The following is a 17,909-nucleotide window of genomic DNA, read 5'->3' as shown; positions in this document are numbered from 1 at the left end:
CACACAGGATAAATACTGTTCAAAATACATATATATTTTTATCACTCCCACTGCACTTTATATACATATACAAAACTAAAACTCTTGGTGTATCTTATTGTATATAGTAACAATCTTTATATAGTATATTGTACTATTGTATCGTATAGTATTTTTTCTTTGTTGTATACTATTTAAAAAAAAATTTTTTTTAAATTTAATTTTTTTTTCCAATATATCTCAAATTTACCTTGTGTCCCACGTCCCTTGCAATACTGTAACAAGTGAATGTCCCCAATGTGTGATCAAATAAAGTCTATTTCTATACTGCTGAAAGTATTCAATCACTCATCCAAATCATTGAATTCAATAACTTCCACAGCCACGGGTGTATAAAAATCAATCACCTCCTTTTACAAACATTTGTGAAAGAATGGGAGGCTTTCAGGAGCTCAGTGTGGCTCTATAATAGGATGCCACCTGTGCAACAAGTCCATCTTCAGCTGAGAGAATCAGAATCAGAATACTTTATTAATACCTGAGGAAATTATGGAATACCATCTCTCCACTGTGTCCTAGGTCTGCCCCAGGGCCTCCTTCCTGCGGGACATGCTGGGAACACCTCACCCAGGAGGCATACTAATCAGATTCCTGTACCACCTTGACTGGGTCCTTTTGATGCGCAGATGTCCAGTATGCACTTTCCACTCACTGATAACTGTGTTATATTTATAAATTGAAAATGAACATTGTGTCTATAGAACACATATAATACTGAAAATACCCATTTTTATATTAATATGCCAACAAAGGCAGCACAACACCAATAAAACAACATTTGACTGAGAAGATATTGTGATAATATCATTACAGTGAAGAGCAAAGTATCAGGGTTCAATGGACAGGTTTGAATCAGCTTTAGCGTAAAGAGCCATTCAAAAGTATGTCTGCAAAAAAGGAATTTGAAATTTAACATATACAATGGACATATGAATAAAATTTATCTAAGATTGAATGGCCAGCTAACCAAAAGTTATCCATTATTTATGAGACTACATGAATAAAATTTATTTTTCCCCTACTCCAAAAAGCTCAGTTCTATCTTGCACTTAATTCCATCAAGAAGTATTTTATTACCAAATTCACATACAGATAAGCTTGTAAATGGTGGCTGTATAATGGGGTATTTATTAGAATAGTGTTTCCCATTTGCAGCATACAGACCACAACTTGAAAAAACACGGGTTCAGTCTCACAGGAAAAAAGATGATTGAGTTTTCTGTCCATAGTGTTCTAAGCAGGGCGTCCTACCCGCTGACCTTCTAAAGATTTCAGTGCTACATCATCTGCAGGGGGGCAGCCACAGCCACCCTGCCTGCAAGTTTGCAGCCAAACATCAATTGGTTTTTTACTTGCATATATCCATTGTGATGTGTGTGATCATCATCAATAACACAATCACTGACTCATTAACAGGCGGGCATTTGCGCTCAACACCTTGGGCACACATGACTATTTTGAGAGATGACCTAATTTAAATGAGCAGCTAGGGGGCAGACACAGAGGAAATTATGGATTTGTCCTCTCGTAACCTTGACATACTTCTATTTAATTTTCCCTCTTTAGCACTGTCTGGTGATTTCTTATTTACTTGCAATTTCTTAATAATCCTTTTATTTCTCTCCCTCTATTTCTCATGCAAAATCTGTTTGTTCTTATCACAACTTGGTAATATATTTGAGCAAAATGATATTCTGGACTCCAATGATTTAAATGACCTTGCAATACTCAATTCCCAGTTATTTATATAGCACCAAATCATTTACCTCAAGGCACTTTATATTATAAGCACTTTCAGAAAGACATCTATTATGATGACATTTATTTGGGATTTAATTTTTTCTAATTTTTCTAATTTTTTTTCTCTAAATGGCTACTTATCTGAACTGGAGGAGAACAACCATAATTATTTAGATGACTGTAAAACACAAACAAAAATAAGCATTTTTTTTTTCACATGATGAGATTACCAAGTGCTATGACTTTTGCTCTAGTGGCTCCAAAGAATACCCCAAACTGTGCTGTAGTGGTACAGAGAATTCTATGCGTATTTATATGGAAACCTACTGCTTACTGTATATAATATGAAGCCATTTCCTTCCTATCCACTCGTGATGGGACTGCAGTCAATCCCAGCTGTCTTAGAGTGAGAGGCGATATTAGTGCTGCTTTGAGAGGTTAATACCTGGTATAGTTGTTACTAGATATATACTCGGTAATGTTAGGTTAGGAACAAAAGAAAGCCACATAATATATTGGAAATAAAAATTATCAAGCCAGAGTTCAAAGAAAAACGGTCACAGAGGTGTTCTACTGGCTTTAGGTCAGGCAAACACGGGGGCCAGTGAGTGGTATCAGTTCCTTCATCCTCCAGGAACTGCCTGCAAACTCTCTGCACTGAGGGTGAGTATTGTCATGAACCAGGAGGAACTCAAAACCCACTGATCTTTCCAACCAGATACCTAATGGCAGTCAGGGGCAGTCAGCCTGTAGAGGTCTGTGCATCCCTCTCCAGACCATCACTGACCCGCCACCAAACCAGTCATGCTTAATAATGTAATTTTCTCCATACTGTTTCAGGTCTGTCACATGTGCTTAAGCTGAACTTGCTCTCATTTATAAAAACTGTAAAGCACAGGGACAACCAGAGGACACTGGGCTCTCAGACCATCTTCACGAAGCATGTTTCCAATTGTTTGGTCAGAGACAATCACACCAGTGGCCTGCTGGAGTTCATTTTGTAAGGCTCTGACAATCTGCTTTTTCCTTGCACAAAGGAGCAAGTGGTGTAGTGGTACCAGTGGTCTTGCTGATGGGTTAAGGACCTTCTACAGCCCTGACAAGCTCTCCTAGAGTGCCTGTCTCCTGGAATCTCTTCCATGCTCTTGATACTGTGCTGGGACGAAACAGCAAACCTTTTGGCAATGGACTTTGACTGCCTGTGCAACCTCTGTAGGGTCCAGGTATCACCTCATGCTAACACTGGTGACACCGACCCTAGCCAAATACAAAACTAGTTTTGAACAAACAAACAAACAAAAAACGCCAGTAAAGATAATAAGGGAAAAATGTCAGTGGCTTCCAAGTGTAAAACCATTTCTGTTCGGGGGTGGGGGGTGTGTGTGTGTGTGTGGGGGGGGGGGGGGGGTCTCGCTGTTATCCCTTCAAGTGTATGTTGTTAATTTCATTAACATCAAAGCAGCTGAAACTGATTAGCAGCCACCTCTGTTACTTAACGAACCAGATCAATATCCAAAACGTTTATGGGACTTGATGCTATACTTACAGTGGTCAAAAAGATGAAAGTATTACACCTGGTCATTAGGTATAAGTCGCAAACGGTTCCTTAGCACCAGGTTGATGAGGGAAAAAAGTTGGTATCAACGTTTTTGTAAATGTATACTTTGTTGTTTCCCAGTATAATAAAAGGATTGTGAACCAACCATTTGAGAGAACATCTTTTTAAGCGGGGATGCTTCAATAGGAGCTTGACCCAAGCTGAAAAGAGCTCTACCCCAAACAGAGAAGGAGATCAACCCACGCTCAGCACTGTGGTCCCAGTGAGAGCCACTTCAAGGTTCCAGTTCCACAGCTCCAACCCAGGTTTTCTGGGATCCAATGGTCAACTACATTGCCCTGTAGGAGGAGGAGGCCCATAGAAAGGAAAAACGGCTTCTCAAAGTTTACGATGAATGGTAAAAACAAGTACGTACAACATGTGACCCAATACAATTCAATGAGTGGAAAGCTTCCTTTACTGCACTCATTGATAAAAAGAACATCTCCCCTGTTAACAAACTGCACTACTTAAAGAAATACGTAGGAGGTCCAGCTTGACAAACGCTTGATGGCATCTTCTACAGAAATGACAGTCAAGCATACAGGGATGCATGTACTAGAGCAGGGCGATATGACCAAAAATATTTATCACGATATACATTTGAAAATTTGCGATAACGATATAACTAATGATATAATTGACACTAGACAAAATACTTTACAACTCCACAACTTTATTAGTGCAAAAAACCCCATCAATGTATTTTCACTTAAACAAGCAGCTGTTTTTTATGTTCATTAAAGTTATATAAAAAAAAATTAACAGTGCAAATGCAAATTCCTTTGTCAGCAAATTCCTTTGTCAGCAAATTCCTTGCTGACAGTTTAACCAAAAGGCATTTCCAGTGGAAACTGGCCGACATATCCTCAGCATAACCATATATAATATCCACAAAACTTAAAAAGAGGTTATACACACACAATACGGTAATATTATGTTGAAGCACAGTATCACTCCGCGAGGCTGCAAGACATGTCTACGATAGCCGTAATGCTCCGACAATCCATCAAGCGGTGCGGGTTCGTAGCTTAGCAAAGTCGTACTAAAACATTTGACAGATTTTCGAGCGCCGTGTACCACATAAAATTGTTTCAAGGTCAGTAAACACAACCAGAATTCATACATAAGGCACACGGGATTATAAGGGGCACTGTCGATTTTAGGATTGATTTTAAGTGTGCCGTATTTTCCAAAAAACACGGTAATGACGACGGCCCGCTAGCATGCTCTACCAAAAATAGTGCTTTGTTGTGTATCTGACGGACGAAAGCTAAACCAGTTCCACACCACTGAAGTTGCAGCATTTTTACAAACCAATTCTGGTTCATCCGTTTCATTCAACGATCCGCTTTCGCCCTTCTCATTCTGCGTCGCCACCATGCTTTTTCCGCCATGTGCGTATGAAAACAAAGGCACTGTGCATGCGCGTTTTATCCATATTCTATCGCGATATGTCATTTTCTTATCGTTGCCCAACATTATACCGGTATTACCGTGAACGGTATGATATGGCCCAGCCCTAGCATGTAAAACATCCATTTGATGTACAGAAAGCATTTAGAGAAAGTCTGGCAAATTGGCCAAAGATCCAAACAAATGACTCCACAGGATTCAGGGGAAGGCTTAAACATTCTCGACGATTGTGAGGAGAACCAAAAACTTGTTCAAATGATACCAAACTGGGCAGCTGCAAGGTGAAATCGTCAAGCTACTCAGTTTATGAAAGAAAGTGGGAAGTTTCCAGTTTTAAAGGACTTTGCCAAGTTCATGTCTTCTGAAGCCAAGATCATGTGCAACCTGATCACATCATTTCAGGCTCTCCACTCTACAGATGTATGTTCTGCATGTACAGAACACTTCCGGTGTTCTGTACATGCAGTCGTTAACTGAGACTGAAAACACAAAACAGTCCAAATGTTAAAGCACCATGCATGCTTTGTCAAAACAACAGACAAACCTCACAGTTACCCACAGTTAAACAGCAAATCACTTGAGGAATGAAGGAAATATATAAACCCACAGCGCAAAGAACTGTTATTACAGACTTTTATGTGAAGTGTGTAAGAAAAGAAACACCCTACCTGTCTGCACAACTTCAACTATGACAATGGTAAATGAGCTACAAACCAGCCACAAATTCAGACCAACACAGAACAGGCTGCAACCACCAGACTGTGAAGTTGTCCTTTTAATTGGCTAGAGTTGCTCTCAGGAATAAGCTAAGCTCCTCCAAAGCAAGTAATCTTAGGAGGAGAGAATGAACCTTATGCAGTTCACACAGCATTGGGCTGGAGAATTGCATGCCCGGCATTGTCTTACGATGACTCTTTTAGTATGTCTACTGTGTGTCAGAGTTGCAGTTAAAGAGCTCCCACTAGTGACTCCAGCTGATGCAATCAAGGTTATTGAGTCTGACTTTAAGGACGATAACAAGGATAACAGGTCAGTGTCTCAAGATGACATTCTCTTTCTTAACATGTTAAAAGGAAGGGATTTACAAAAACACCGAAGGACATTATGAAATGCCACTTCCATTTAAGGAGAGACCCCTCTTACCAGACAATAAGCAAATGGCCACTGTGCGGCTTCAAAGCCTCAAACCAAACTGTACCCAAAGGTACAAGGAACAACATATAAAGTTTGATTGAAATCGTAGAAAAGGGTGATGCAGAGGAAGTGCACAGTGAAGCAAAAAAGGAGAAAAGTGGTATATTCCTCACCACAGGATATATCACCCCCAAAAACCAGACAAACTCAGAGTAGTATTTGATGCCTCAGCAAAATACAGAGGTAACAGTCTCAATGATAATTTGCTGTCAGGCCCAGATTTTAATGGTGTTCTCATCAGATTTAGAAGGCATCAAGTTGAATTATGTTGTGACACTGAAAAAAATGTTCCACCAATTTCAGATTATTTAAGATTTTTATGGTGGAAAAATGGCGCACTTAACATTGAGCCCCAAGAGTTTTGGATGAAGGTGCACCTTTACAGCGCCACATCCTCACCAGGGTGTGCAAATTATGGGTTAAGGCATCTTGCTAAAGATAACGAGACACAGTTTCCCCTTGCATCTCAAGTCATAATCAAGAATTTCTACGTGGACGATGGTGTGATGAACACTGCAAGCGTCAAGGAAGCAATTCAACTCCCCATCCCGTCTATGGCTGAATCCCTTTACAGCCCATTGAGATTCATCTCCCCTTTTCTACTTACAGGCAAAAGAGTGCTTCAAGAGACATGCAAACAAGGCACAAGCTGGGATGATCCACTTCCCAGTGAATTAAGGCCAATGTGGAATAACTACAATAGCAACTTAGACAACATAGAGAAAATCATAATATCACACTGTTATGTTCCTAAAGACTTTGACCAAATTGTAAAAACAGAGTTGCATGACTTTTCTGACACAAGTTTATATTCTTACGGTCAGTGTTCGTATTTAAGACACGTAAACAAAGATGATAAAGTGCATTGTGCTTTACAGCAAAGACCAGAGTTGCTCCTATTAAGATAACAACAATACCAAGACTCAAACTGACCGCTGCTGTTCTCTCCATTACTGTAAGTAATATGTTAAAAGGTGAGCTTGGATTGACATTAGAAAAGGAGGCAGCACTTGTCGGCCACATTTGGAGGAGTCTACAAATTTGGACAGCCTTTGTCGTGACACTGTGACGTAATCGGCCAACAAATGCGGCCTCAGGAGGATGCAGCCTATGAGTTTGGACACCCCCATAGGTCTTTAGGAGCTGACCCTGCACTCCAAATAACCTCAGTTTCCATAGCAGATACAGCCTGCTTTGTCCTTTCCTGTAGATGGCCTTTGAATTGTTAATGCAATCTACTGGTCAGGTGAACACCCAGGTACTTATGAGTCCCCCATCTCAATGTCCATTCCCTGGATGTTCACTGGTGCAGAAGGAGGATGGTTGTGCCTGTAAAAGTCCATCACCAGCTGTTTGATTTTCCCAGTGTTGATTTGGAGGTGGTTACCCTGGCAACAGTCAATAAAGTACTTGGTCAGGTGTTTGTACTTCCTGTTGTCCCAATTGGCGATAAGGCCAACAATTGCTGAGTCAGAACTTTTGCAGGAAGCAATTAGAGTTGTGGTGGATATGGAACCAGAATTGTTCGACCTGGGCTGCTTGAATTGCAGAAGACCCTATTGGACACACATTTCTGGATTCTTATGTTGGTACAAGAGTCCAGGATTCAAGTGGTACACACCTGTGTACTCCAGCTGGTCTCTCAGTGTGAGTATGATAGTACAGTATGGACCTGTCGCCTTCGTTGCTTTGGTCTTCCAAAGCGCCACCGGGCCCTCTCAAAACAACCAGTAGGCAACGGGTGAAGTGTTTTGCCCAAGGACACAACGACCAAGACTGTCGGAGCCGGGGCTCAAACCGGCAACCTTCAGATTACAAGACGAACTGCCAAGAGTTGGCAGTTCGTCTTGTAATCTTAGACTGGTTCTTAAGACTCCTCCAGACTCCATTAACATTGTTCAACTGTAGCTGGTTCTCCACCCTCTGTCTGTAGAGTCTGTTTTCCATTAGTACCTACTCGGTTCGACTCACCACGGCTCAGCATGAGTCGACTCAGATCGAGTATCACCAAATGTGAGTGGTCATTGTCAGAGCAACGCGTCCAAGCATCCTGTGATGTAATTAATATGCAAATGAACACTACAACAAAGGTGGACATTGAGGCAAGAACATACCTGCTGCTCGGTCTGTGGCTTTTTGTCAGACTCGGGGACCACGGCATTGTTTTTTGTAGCCATTTCCCTCGTTGATCGTTTCAAAAATAGCAGTATTGATTTTCGTGAACGAGACTCTCTCATGAGTGATGCTACTGACAAGCTGGTGGCATGCAGTCTGACACGCCACATTTTAGCACCTGCTCGGATCACTTGGAACCGGGCAGATTAGGTACTACTTTAGTACCTGGTACCAGGTACTATGACCTAATGGAAAACTCTGAGAACCATGGCAAACCTGGGAAGTCGATCTGAGTAGGTAGTAATGGAAAAGTGTTTTCCCCTCACTAATGCCTCTCCTCAGCAATCTCTGTATACTCTTCAGTTGTTCTTTGTTTCCTGACTCAAAAGGCTCTCCTATTCTGCTTAAGAACACCCTTGATGTCAAGAATCTGATGTACAGTCCTGGTGGGTACACCATTATCTGTACAGAAATTAATGTAGTCTGTTACACAATCCACCAGACAATCAATGTCCTCTCCATGGTCATCACAAAGCAATCCCCACATTGTTGCATCAAAACAGTCCTTCAGAGGTTTTCTTTACACAATGTGGATGAAAGCTCCCTGTGTTCTAAATGTTTATACACAGGAGAGATGAGCTATATGCATCTTTTGTGTAGTAAGTCAGTGTTTTATCGTCTCTGGTGGGACATGTAACACACTAGCTGAATGAGGGTAGAATAATCCAAAGAGGTGTGATTATACTCAGGAAGAGGAAATGGGGTTACATTATCTCCAGTTTATTAGTGACAGAATGGAGAACATTGCAAACTATATCTAGATTTCCCTTGGTGGGCAGTAGAGTCTCATGCTATTGCCTAATAGCGCAATATCTCTGCTGGTGACTTTGTCTTTAATGGTGATATGCCCACTGTTACATCATCTTCAGCATGTAACTGCTCAGCTATAATAGTTCTACTTTTTCCCCTACGCGCTTTCAAATTCAAAGGGATTTTGAACCCATTTTCTGTCACTCAAAAATAGTGATGAAAGTTGTGAATGGGCATAGCTAGTGTGTCTGAATAAGCCCAACGAGATGTTTTCCCTTCCGCATCAGTAACATTATACTGTTCTGTCCTATAACACAGTGCAAGACATGGTTTTGGTGTCTATGTCATGCAACCCATAGCTTCAGGGACTTATGGAATGTGAGAACATGTTGCCATTATTGCGCTGTCCTTGCAATTTGAAATTCAGCTCGTTGAGAGATGAAACGATATCTTCCAAACAGGACAATTTGAGAAGTCAGTCATCAATGAACAAATCAACAAAAGGGGAGGCATGTGGGGCTGCTTCTCAAATATAAAACATGAAGAACTCTGCCTGTGGAGAGTCAGCACACCTCTGGATGAAACAGTTAAGTGTATGTATGTGGCTCTCTATCCCACTACATTGTTGTTTTGTAATGCCAGGCAACTTTTTTTTTCAGCATCTACTGAACATCTAGTGTTGGTCTCCGTAAAATGTGGTTGTTGTGTCAAACTTCAACTCATTTTAGACATTTTTTATTTTTATTACGCTTCTATAGGCACTGTAGTCCCATGTTTCCAGAGGGTGGGCAGCATGATTTCTGTACAGAAACAGTTATGTGTGAGTTATGTGTTAAAATATTTTTTTAAAAGAATTCTAAATACTAAATACCATTATTATTTTTACATTTTAACATGGATTTCAACACATTTAAAGAAAACTTTAAAAAAAAAAAAACTGTTTTAACCTGGTTACAAAAACATAAGTTGATTAATTGAAATAAATAAGCCAGTTAAAGAAAAACTGAAAAAATGTAAATAACAAAAAAATAAATAAATACCCACATGTACTGAGTAAATCAACAGGCTGACGCATAATAAACTTTGTTTGTTTATAAATAATCTCTATTCATATGCATCATGTTGATAACAAAAAATGTTGATATTTGTAAAAAAATAAAACAAAATTTTTTTTATTTATCATGTAAATTTCTTGCACCTGTCATAGATGTCCACATGACCAATCTTTACTGGGATATTATAAACGTTGTATACTGTGCAATGCAGTGAGGACTGCTCAGACACTGGAGAAACACAACAGCGGCTCCACATGGGACAACACAGAAGAGCCACCTTGACAGGACAAGACAGCTGTACAGCTGCATCTAAAGCTCAAAGATCACTCGTTCAAGGGTGACAATGTTCACATTTTGGACAGAAGACAGATGGTTTGAAAGAGGCCATCTATATCCACTGTGAACCACCATCTTTGAACATTTTTGAGAGGGTGACATCAACTGTCTGCCAGCTACAATGCAGTTTTAAGATCCCTTCCCAGGCGCATTAACCCCCACTCATATCTTGTGTCAGGTGATCACAATAGGTCACATGATAGGGTGAGGCAAGGTCTCACAGAGGTTTCACCCAAAACCTCTGCTGATAATAACTTGTGCCATTTTTTCACACCTTGGCTAATATGATGAGGCACATGATCAATATTGGGTCAATGATCAGGACACGACAGGACAACTTCCACTAGGGTTTAAATACCTAGGAATCCACCATTTGGTTTTAGAACTAAAGAAGCTTCTTAAATGAGAGATGAAGCATCTTCAAGAAACTTAAAGAAGTTCAGTCACTTTCTTTTCAAGCTCCTTAGACTACCATGATCTGGACGACTGTAAACCTAGACCGACACATATTATATTGTAAAAGAATATGTGTTTGTAAATCGACGGATTGTTTTACTCACATTTTTCACAGTTTTGTTATTTCATTTGTTTCATAAGAGCAGAAAGAGACAAACATGTATGTGGCTTTCCTCGGCATTTTTGCCAAGACATATTTTATAGTCCACAAAAGTGGACTACAAAGTGAGGCTGGAGAACCAAAATGCACAGTGGGCTTTGCTGGGGCTGTTAAAATTTAACAAAGGAAGAAGAGCTGCTTAACCTGTGCTCTATCACTCTGTGAGCCTACAATCTTGTGGTACTGGAGGGCAAATGTGTGCATTTACTCTTTACTTTATTCCCCACTCCTAACAAAATGTGCTTTCACACTTCAGCACCAGCTTCACAGTGTGACAGTGCCCTCTCGTCCTCACCACCACTCGGACAAATTACACTGCCGTCGTGAATCACACTTCCCCACCTTCCCATCCCCTGTAAAAAAGAAGAAAAACACCCATTACCCTCTTCTGTTCTGTGTTGCTCTGCACCCCATCATTCCACCTCATTCTACCCCTTAGACCTCTCTTCTGTATGTCATTGCCCCCTTTCCTGCTATTTCAAAACAAATCTCCCCTCTCACAGCATAATTCACTGGGCTGAGCTCGACCAACTGGCCTCCTCAGCTGACCTCCACCAAATACCCGTCTGCTTGTTTCCCCAAATAACCCCAGCCACCATTCAGCCAAGGGCCCATGGAAAGAAAAGAGGGGATACTCAGGAGGATTTAAACCGATGGCTTCTCTGTATGCCCGAGTTAACGCTTAATACCACCTAATCTGGTCATCAAATATCCCCGCTGTCACAACTGGAAATCTGCTCTTTTTATCCCTCTCTCCAGACTACCAGTTGGGCAGCAAAGGATGTCTTCCCAGTCTCCCCAAGCAGCACTGGACAGATATCAAGGGATAAAATAAATAGGGGGGGGGGGGAAACATTAATGTAAAGAAGAAAGACAAACAGGAGGTAGTCTGTGGTGATCATTTATGTCTTTCCTGAAAGAAAAAACAGAATCTAGGCTTTTATAGAATATTTGATTGTTAAACTTAAGTTGAATCAAAACACCAGCATTTTCCACACACCAACTTTACACTGATTGGCCATTGAAGTTGATACAGTAACTCAGTAAATAAAAGTCTATACGAAAATAAAAAGCACTGACGCATTTGTTTTCATACAAAATGCGAACACAGACTAAAAACAGCATTTATTTTAGCCAGAAGTGAGCATCTTCACTGTGTGTGATGAGTATCATTTCCACAGCTTCCTCCTCCATGTGCCTTAGTGTCAGACAGGCTGACTGTGACCGCCATCTGTCAGCAGACTCCCTGTTAGACAATAAGTGGGCAGGAGATTCTATGAGCCCAGACACAGTAGGGCACGGGGCTTGCACTGCCCATTCAAAAGTATCTTATGGGAGGACAGATGGTGCTGAGTTTTCTCCTTGTACATCTTTTCTTCCACCATTCCTGTGCTGCCTTCTCAGAAAGCTAAAATGTCTGTTTGTGCCCTGACATGTCATCATAGCTACATTTTAAAACATGCTCTTCCAGAATTTAAATTTAAGGAAAAAAAAAAACTAATTAATTTCCAATGACTTTTTAAAGCTCCATTACCCTGCAGGACCTACCAGTGTGTCCATTAGTACCAAAAAACAACCCCCCCCCCCCCCCCCCCCCCCACAGGAATTGTAGATTCTAGTAGATTTTAAAGTTTGCAGAGGCACCAATATAATGCAAGACATTTTTGTATTTCCATTTTTTATGAAAACAGTAATCATAGAAGCTGTAAATTGGCTCTAATATATTGACTTATATTGAAATATAGTGCAGCATTAAGCAACTTAGAATTTGCACCATGTCCCAGGAAGTACTGGGAGATGGTGCACGAAACAAACTCCTTTTGGGGAGACAAGAAGACCAGAAGAAGGACCAACTTATCAGTCTTTTTTTTTTAAGTGTTGAAAGAACAGCTACTAAACACAGAGGAATTGATTCTAGGGTTCAGCAAATAACTTGAAAGACAACATTGCCTGCAGTGGATGGTCATGTAAAATGATTAAAGTACCAGAAGAGCTACTAAATGCTACTAACAGCAAAACCAAATGAAAATCAATAAACAAAGACTGGCTGTGAGTTACTTCTTTTTAATGAGCTTGCTAATATTTTAAGACAATATAAAAATTTTTACTAATATTTATAGCATAGCCACATCTAACCCATCTTAAGCATTGGGAGCAGTGGGCCAGCACTGTGCAATGCCTAGGGACCAACTCCAGTTGTAAGCCTGCCCCTTTGTCAAAATAATGTTGAAAAAATAAGTTTTCACATTTTCTTCTGGTAGAAAAAATTAGACTTCTTGAAGGAAAGGAGCACAAGCATGATTAGAACATGCAAACTCAACACAGAAGGATCCTACATGGGTCTGGACACGCTTACTATGAGGCAACAGTGCACCAACAGTGTGCCATCAGATCACCATCTCACTGCATTTTAAATGCAGTTGTAAAATCCCACCTCAAAAGTTCATAGACCTTGAGATATTACAACAAGCTTTTAAAACTGCCTGCCTGGAACTTCTAGACTCCCTGAGTTCCTCTGGTGGAAAGACGAATATAGATCTGCCAACTAACTTGCCAGTTAAGTATAGTTTTTGCGTGCGAGTAGACTGAAACAGTTAAACCTAAACATTTATGATGATTGCACGTTCCCATGGCAGCAGTCAAAAAAATAAATCAATAAATAATACATAAATAAAAATTGGAAACGTCTCCATAGCCACAGAAACTAACAGCTACAAAACTAAAAGTCACATCTCTGATATAAACATCATATTTTATGTACATGAGTTTTATATATATATATATATATATATATATATATGTAGATAATGTGTTACTGTGTAATGTGTTACTGGGTTTCAATTGCTGTTGTTTATAAATACAGAGAGTCTGACACTCTTAATAAACCAGTTAGACCGTGTCCAGACCTCTCTTTTCATGCTTGACAGCTCCAGTTTAGAATTTATGTGTGACACTCTATGCCTCAGAACATTTTAATCTGAGATCCCACTGAGTAATTAAGAAAAGAAGTGTGTGTGTGTGGCATCTCAGCCACAGTTAGGAAAATGAGTTCATAAATATATATAGACCAGACAAAAAAAACCTTTCTAATGCTAACAAAATACAAAGAGTACAAATAGATTTTTTTCGGAGTTTTTTTTGTTTGTTTTTTGTTTTTTGAGAGAGCGTACCGCTCAACTTACCTAAAGCTAGAGATCACCTAAAAGTTGGCGCAGCAAGTAAAAGGCCACCGCACTTTTGAAACACTATTAACTGTTTCTGTGAATAACACACTAACATTAATTACAACATGTCTTACCTTGTTGGCAGTTAAGGATAAAGTGTGCAGCCAGTAGCAGCCAGAAGCCTGTAGTCTCCATGTTGGTGGAAAATATTCGTAAATGCGGAAAATAAACAATGTAGTGTTTTTTATGCTGAGCGAGAGAGAGTAGGTCCACGACCCTCACAGCTCCATATTGTACTATGCAGGCTGTGAGTTGGCTATTTACGTATGTGTGGTACAGTTCGCAGGTCCCAGTGTGCGACGCCGTTTCGCTCTGTCCGTTGTTCTTCACGCAGTCTGGCTGACTGGAGAGGAGCGGCCACACCGAGGCGGTGCGCCGCCCACATTTCACTGGCTCAATTCCTCCACACGACCATTAATAGAGACACTGGCAATTACACGACTTCATTCAGCCGTTAATTTTGTATTTATTAATTGATATTTGTGTCAGGGTAGAATAGGAATTAAAAAGGTGCAAAAACATTTTGAAGTTTGGTTTGGTTGGGGAGAAAGATTAAGAAGAAGTGAAAGTAATAAGGATATGAAACAAGGGAGAAGAAAATGAAAAAAAAAAGAACTAAAGAACATAAATAACTTAGGAAACACTGAAGGAAACATATTAAGAGGGAAAGGGGGCACAGCAAATGGAAATAAGATATGACAGCAGTAAATAGATGAGAAAACTAAGGTCATAAATAAGTCGATTTAATCTAATCATTATATCATTTGATCTAGTTATTTAAGAATTTGTGTGTTTGCATTTAAGTGGAATATTAAAAGGGAAAACTATGTTTAGTAAAAATTATATGATAGGGTTGATGAGTAAGCTGGATAGATTGTTCTTGGGATCCCCCAAACCTGCTGAGACCTGTCCTATCGCCTATACAAGTGCACTTCAGGCATAAGTGGTCTGTCTAGCATTTAATTGGCTGATCAAGGGACTTCAAACCTCTTTGTGAATTATCTGATTTTCTGGAACAAGAAGCTCCCGTGTTTATCAAATGGAGGTGGGTGATACTACTAAAATTGGTATTGATTCATTGCCAAGTAAATCCTGGTCCAGGATCAGAGATGTTAAAGTAACTGCTCATTTCCAGCTCCACGTTTTTATTTTTGGACTCTACAAGAATAAATAAATACTTGGCATTACACAGAAAAGCAGACCAGGTTCCACCACTTTAGTCTATACCACTCCAGGTACATTTTGCTTTCTCAAAGTTATCGCACAGAGAGAGACTGTGGAAATCCATTTGTGTTCTATTGTTAACCAGGTTACTCTTAGCCTCTATGCTATAACTGAGACTTGGTGAGGATGTAAGCCAGTCCCCAGTGGCCAAAGACAACTGTTAGCAGGTTTAATTCATCAGAGTGACAGCTTGTGTGTGTTTTACAGTTGAAATGTAAGTAGAATTTGTTTTAATGTTCTTGTCTTTACTAGAAGTATGTCACAAAAAAGGAGTCCCCTTCATCTGCTCACTTGCATTTGGCCTCGCTAAAGTGGTTTGAGTGCTCAGCGTATAAAAGTGCTGTATAAGGTCCAGTCCATTTACCATTTACTCTTTGATCCACGGTAAGTTTTTACACATTTCTAAGCAGATGCACATGTATGTACTTAGGCTTAGACTAAGTTTCATATTATTATTCTTGGACTCCACTAGAGGATATTGTATGCAATGCATGGTGACATTGAGATATGCAATAACTCACACATAATTACTTTCCATTTACATGATATACCATTGTAAAGGTATGGCTTCATTAAATTAATTAAAAATATGACAAAAGTATCTACTTTGGTTCAAAGTGGTGGGAGTGTTAGTCTGGTTGGGTCAAGATTAGCAACCAAACTGGATGAAATAGCTATGCACAGTATAATATGTGTGCAAATATACAGTATGCTATGTGTGTGCGTGTGTGTTCATAAGGGGATGGTCTTGTTGCAGTGCAATTTTTTAATTCAGCTGTGGTGGTCCTCACTGTGTTGGCTAACACTGCACAGATGTCTGGTCTGCTGTTTGGACTTAACCTATTCACCAGAGTTGAAATACAGATTTAACAATATTTTTTAATTTTAATGGACACAAATTAACATACAAGGCTAAGACTCTCAAAAATAAGCTTTTGGGACAAGACTGACGGGAGCCAGCACCCTTTAGTATTTGGTTTAAGATCATTCTAAAAACAGAGGTAACTAGTTTAGTTTGTTAAAAACATGTTTTGGAAACTGTTGTGCAAAAGTACTGAACCACCCATTTATTTGTTTTTACTAGGGAAATAGGTGCAGTGATTTATTTATAATATGCAAGCAAACATGAAAATACAATATATAAGGTAAAAACAGAGTTTGTACTAATTACCTTGGAAGTCAACATTTGGTATGAGCAACTTTATTCTTCAACACAGCCTGAACTTTCTGAGGGAGCTTTCTGCTAGTACCTGCAGATGTTTAGTTAAAAATTGATTCTTTGCTAAGTTGTCTGTTATGTGTAGATACAACACTGGTTGATCCCTTAGACTGAAATTGAGTGAAAAAAGCCAGTAAAATAAACCACAACAACAACTCTGAAAGACCTTCAGAAAGCCTGGAAAACCATTGCTCAAGGTCATTGCTCAATTTAAAAAAAATTAAAAGAAAGTCTAGATCCTTGGAAGTAAAATTCAGTGTATCAGCTTCTTAGCAGGTAGCTCACACTATACCAATGGACTAGTGGATCAGAAAGGTCAAATTAGCTAGTAACTTCTAGTGGTTTAAGCTACATTAGCGAATGTCGCTATTTATGTTCGCAATTTAGAGTACAAATAGAAATAAGCAGACACTTTATAAGTCCCCACATTATCAGAACATTTTGAACTTTTGCTATATTTCAGTTAAAGTGTATTTTAAATCTGCATCACTGATTTGTGTTGCAAAATTATCTTTTTGTCTTCTTTCTGCCACAACAACAAAAGTCTTATTTATTCTATTAATGACAAGCCATGCTGTGAAAGTAGCATTGCCTCACTGTAACACCATGAAAACAAAAATTACAACACTGGACATAAAACCTGTTTTTATTCTAGCCTGTACTGTCAATAGACAAATTAGGAAAATCTCAGCTGGACATCTGTCAAAGCTGGGAAGGCACCTAGTGGCTTCAATAAGGTCCAGTCCATCTGGGCTCAGCCCAAGTCCTTTTGGGAACTTTTACTCACACCCAGTCAGCTACCTTTACCACAGGCGTCTGTTGGCTCTGGTCTTCCCTCCTTTTAAGCTTTCTGGACCTGTTTAGAGTTATCTCAAGTCAGATTGGTTAGAGCAGTCATGTGCTCATCACAGCCTATCTGCCAGTTGTCTAAAGCAAGGAGATGTGCTCCCACTCTTGGGGTCCAGGCATTGGACACACTGTCAAGAGTTCATGTGGGGTCAAATGTGTCTTACTCTGCAGTGAGGATATTAATGCCAATCGTGCCAATGTCATTTTGGTTGCTCTTTTTATAATACCCAGATGATATACTGCCCTGAATCGGTGTGTTATTCCTAAAGCTCTCACAACCTCAGATAAGTGCTTATTATTAAAATGTGACCCTTTGCCAGACCTGATGATTCTTGGCACTCCCTATCATAGTCAGTCAGAAAATTGCTTCCACCCATTTAGCGAATCTGTCCACCATTACCAGTAAGTATATTTATCCCTTTGTTCTGTGTTCAGCTCCCATGACAATGAAGTCAATGCTAATGTCTTTGAATGG

General features: G+C 39.7%; 1 protein-coding gene across 3 annotated transcripts in view; it reads right to left on the bottom strand.

Moving 5' to 3' along the window:
- The window catches only part of LOC146383196 (receptor-type tyrosine-protein phosphatase zeta-like), a 91,436-nt gene extending 76,947 nt beyond the window's left edge, over nt 1-14,489 (bottom strand). For all 3 annotated transcript variants that reach the window (XM_084934406.1, XM_084934407.1, XM_084934408.1), the window contains exon 1: nt 14,217-14,489. In XM_084934406.1, the coding sequence (XP_084790532.1) occupies nt 14,217-14,277 (61 nt within the window). In that variant the 5' untranslated portion in view covers nt 14,278-14,489. The remainder of the gene's footprint in view (nt 1-14,216) is intronic.
- Between the last annotated feature and the right edge of the window lie 3,420 nt (nt 14,490-17,909).

Source organism: Perissodus microlepis, chromosome 7, assembly GCF_051167445.1.
Source record: "Perissodus microlepis isolate ML-2025 ecotype Zambia chromosome 7, ASM5116744v1, whole genome shotgun sequence".
Taxonomy (NCBI): Eukaryota; Metazoa; Chordata; class Actinopteri; order Cichliformes; family Cichlidae; genus Perissodus; species Perissodus microlepis.
This window is presented reverse-complemented; position numbering and strand designations above follow the sequence as displayed.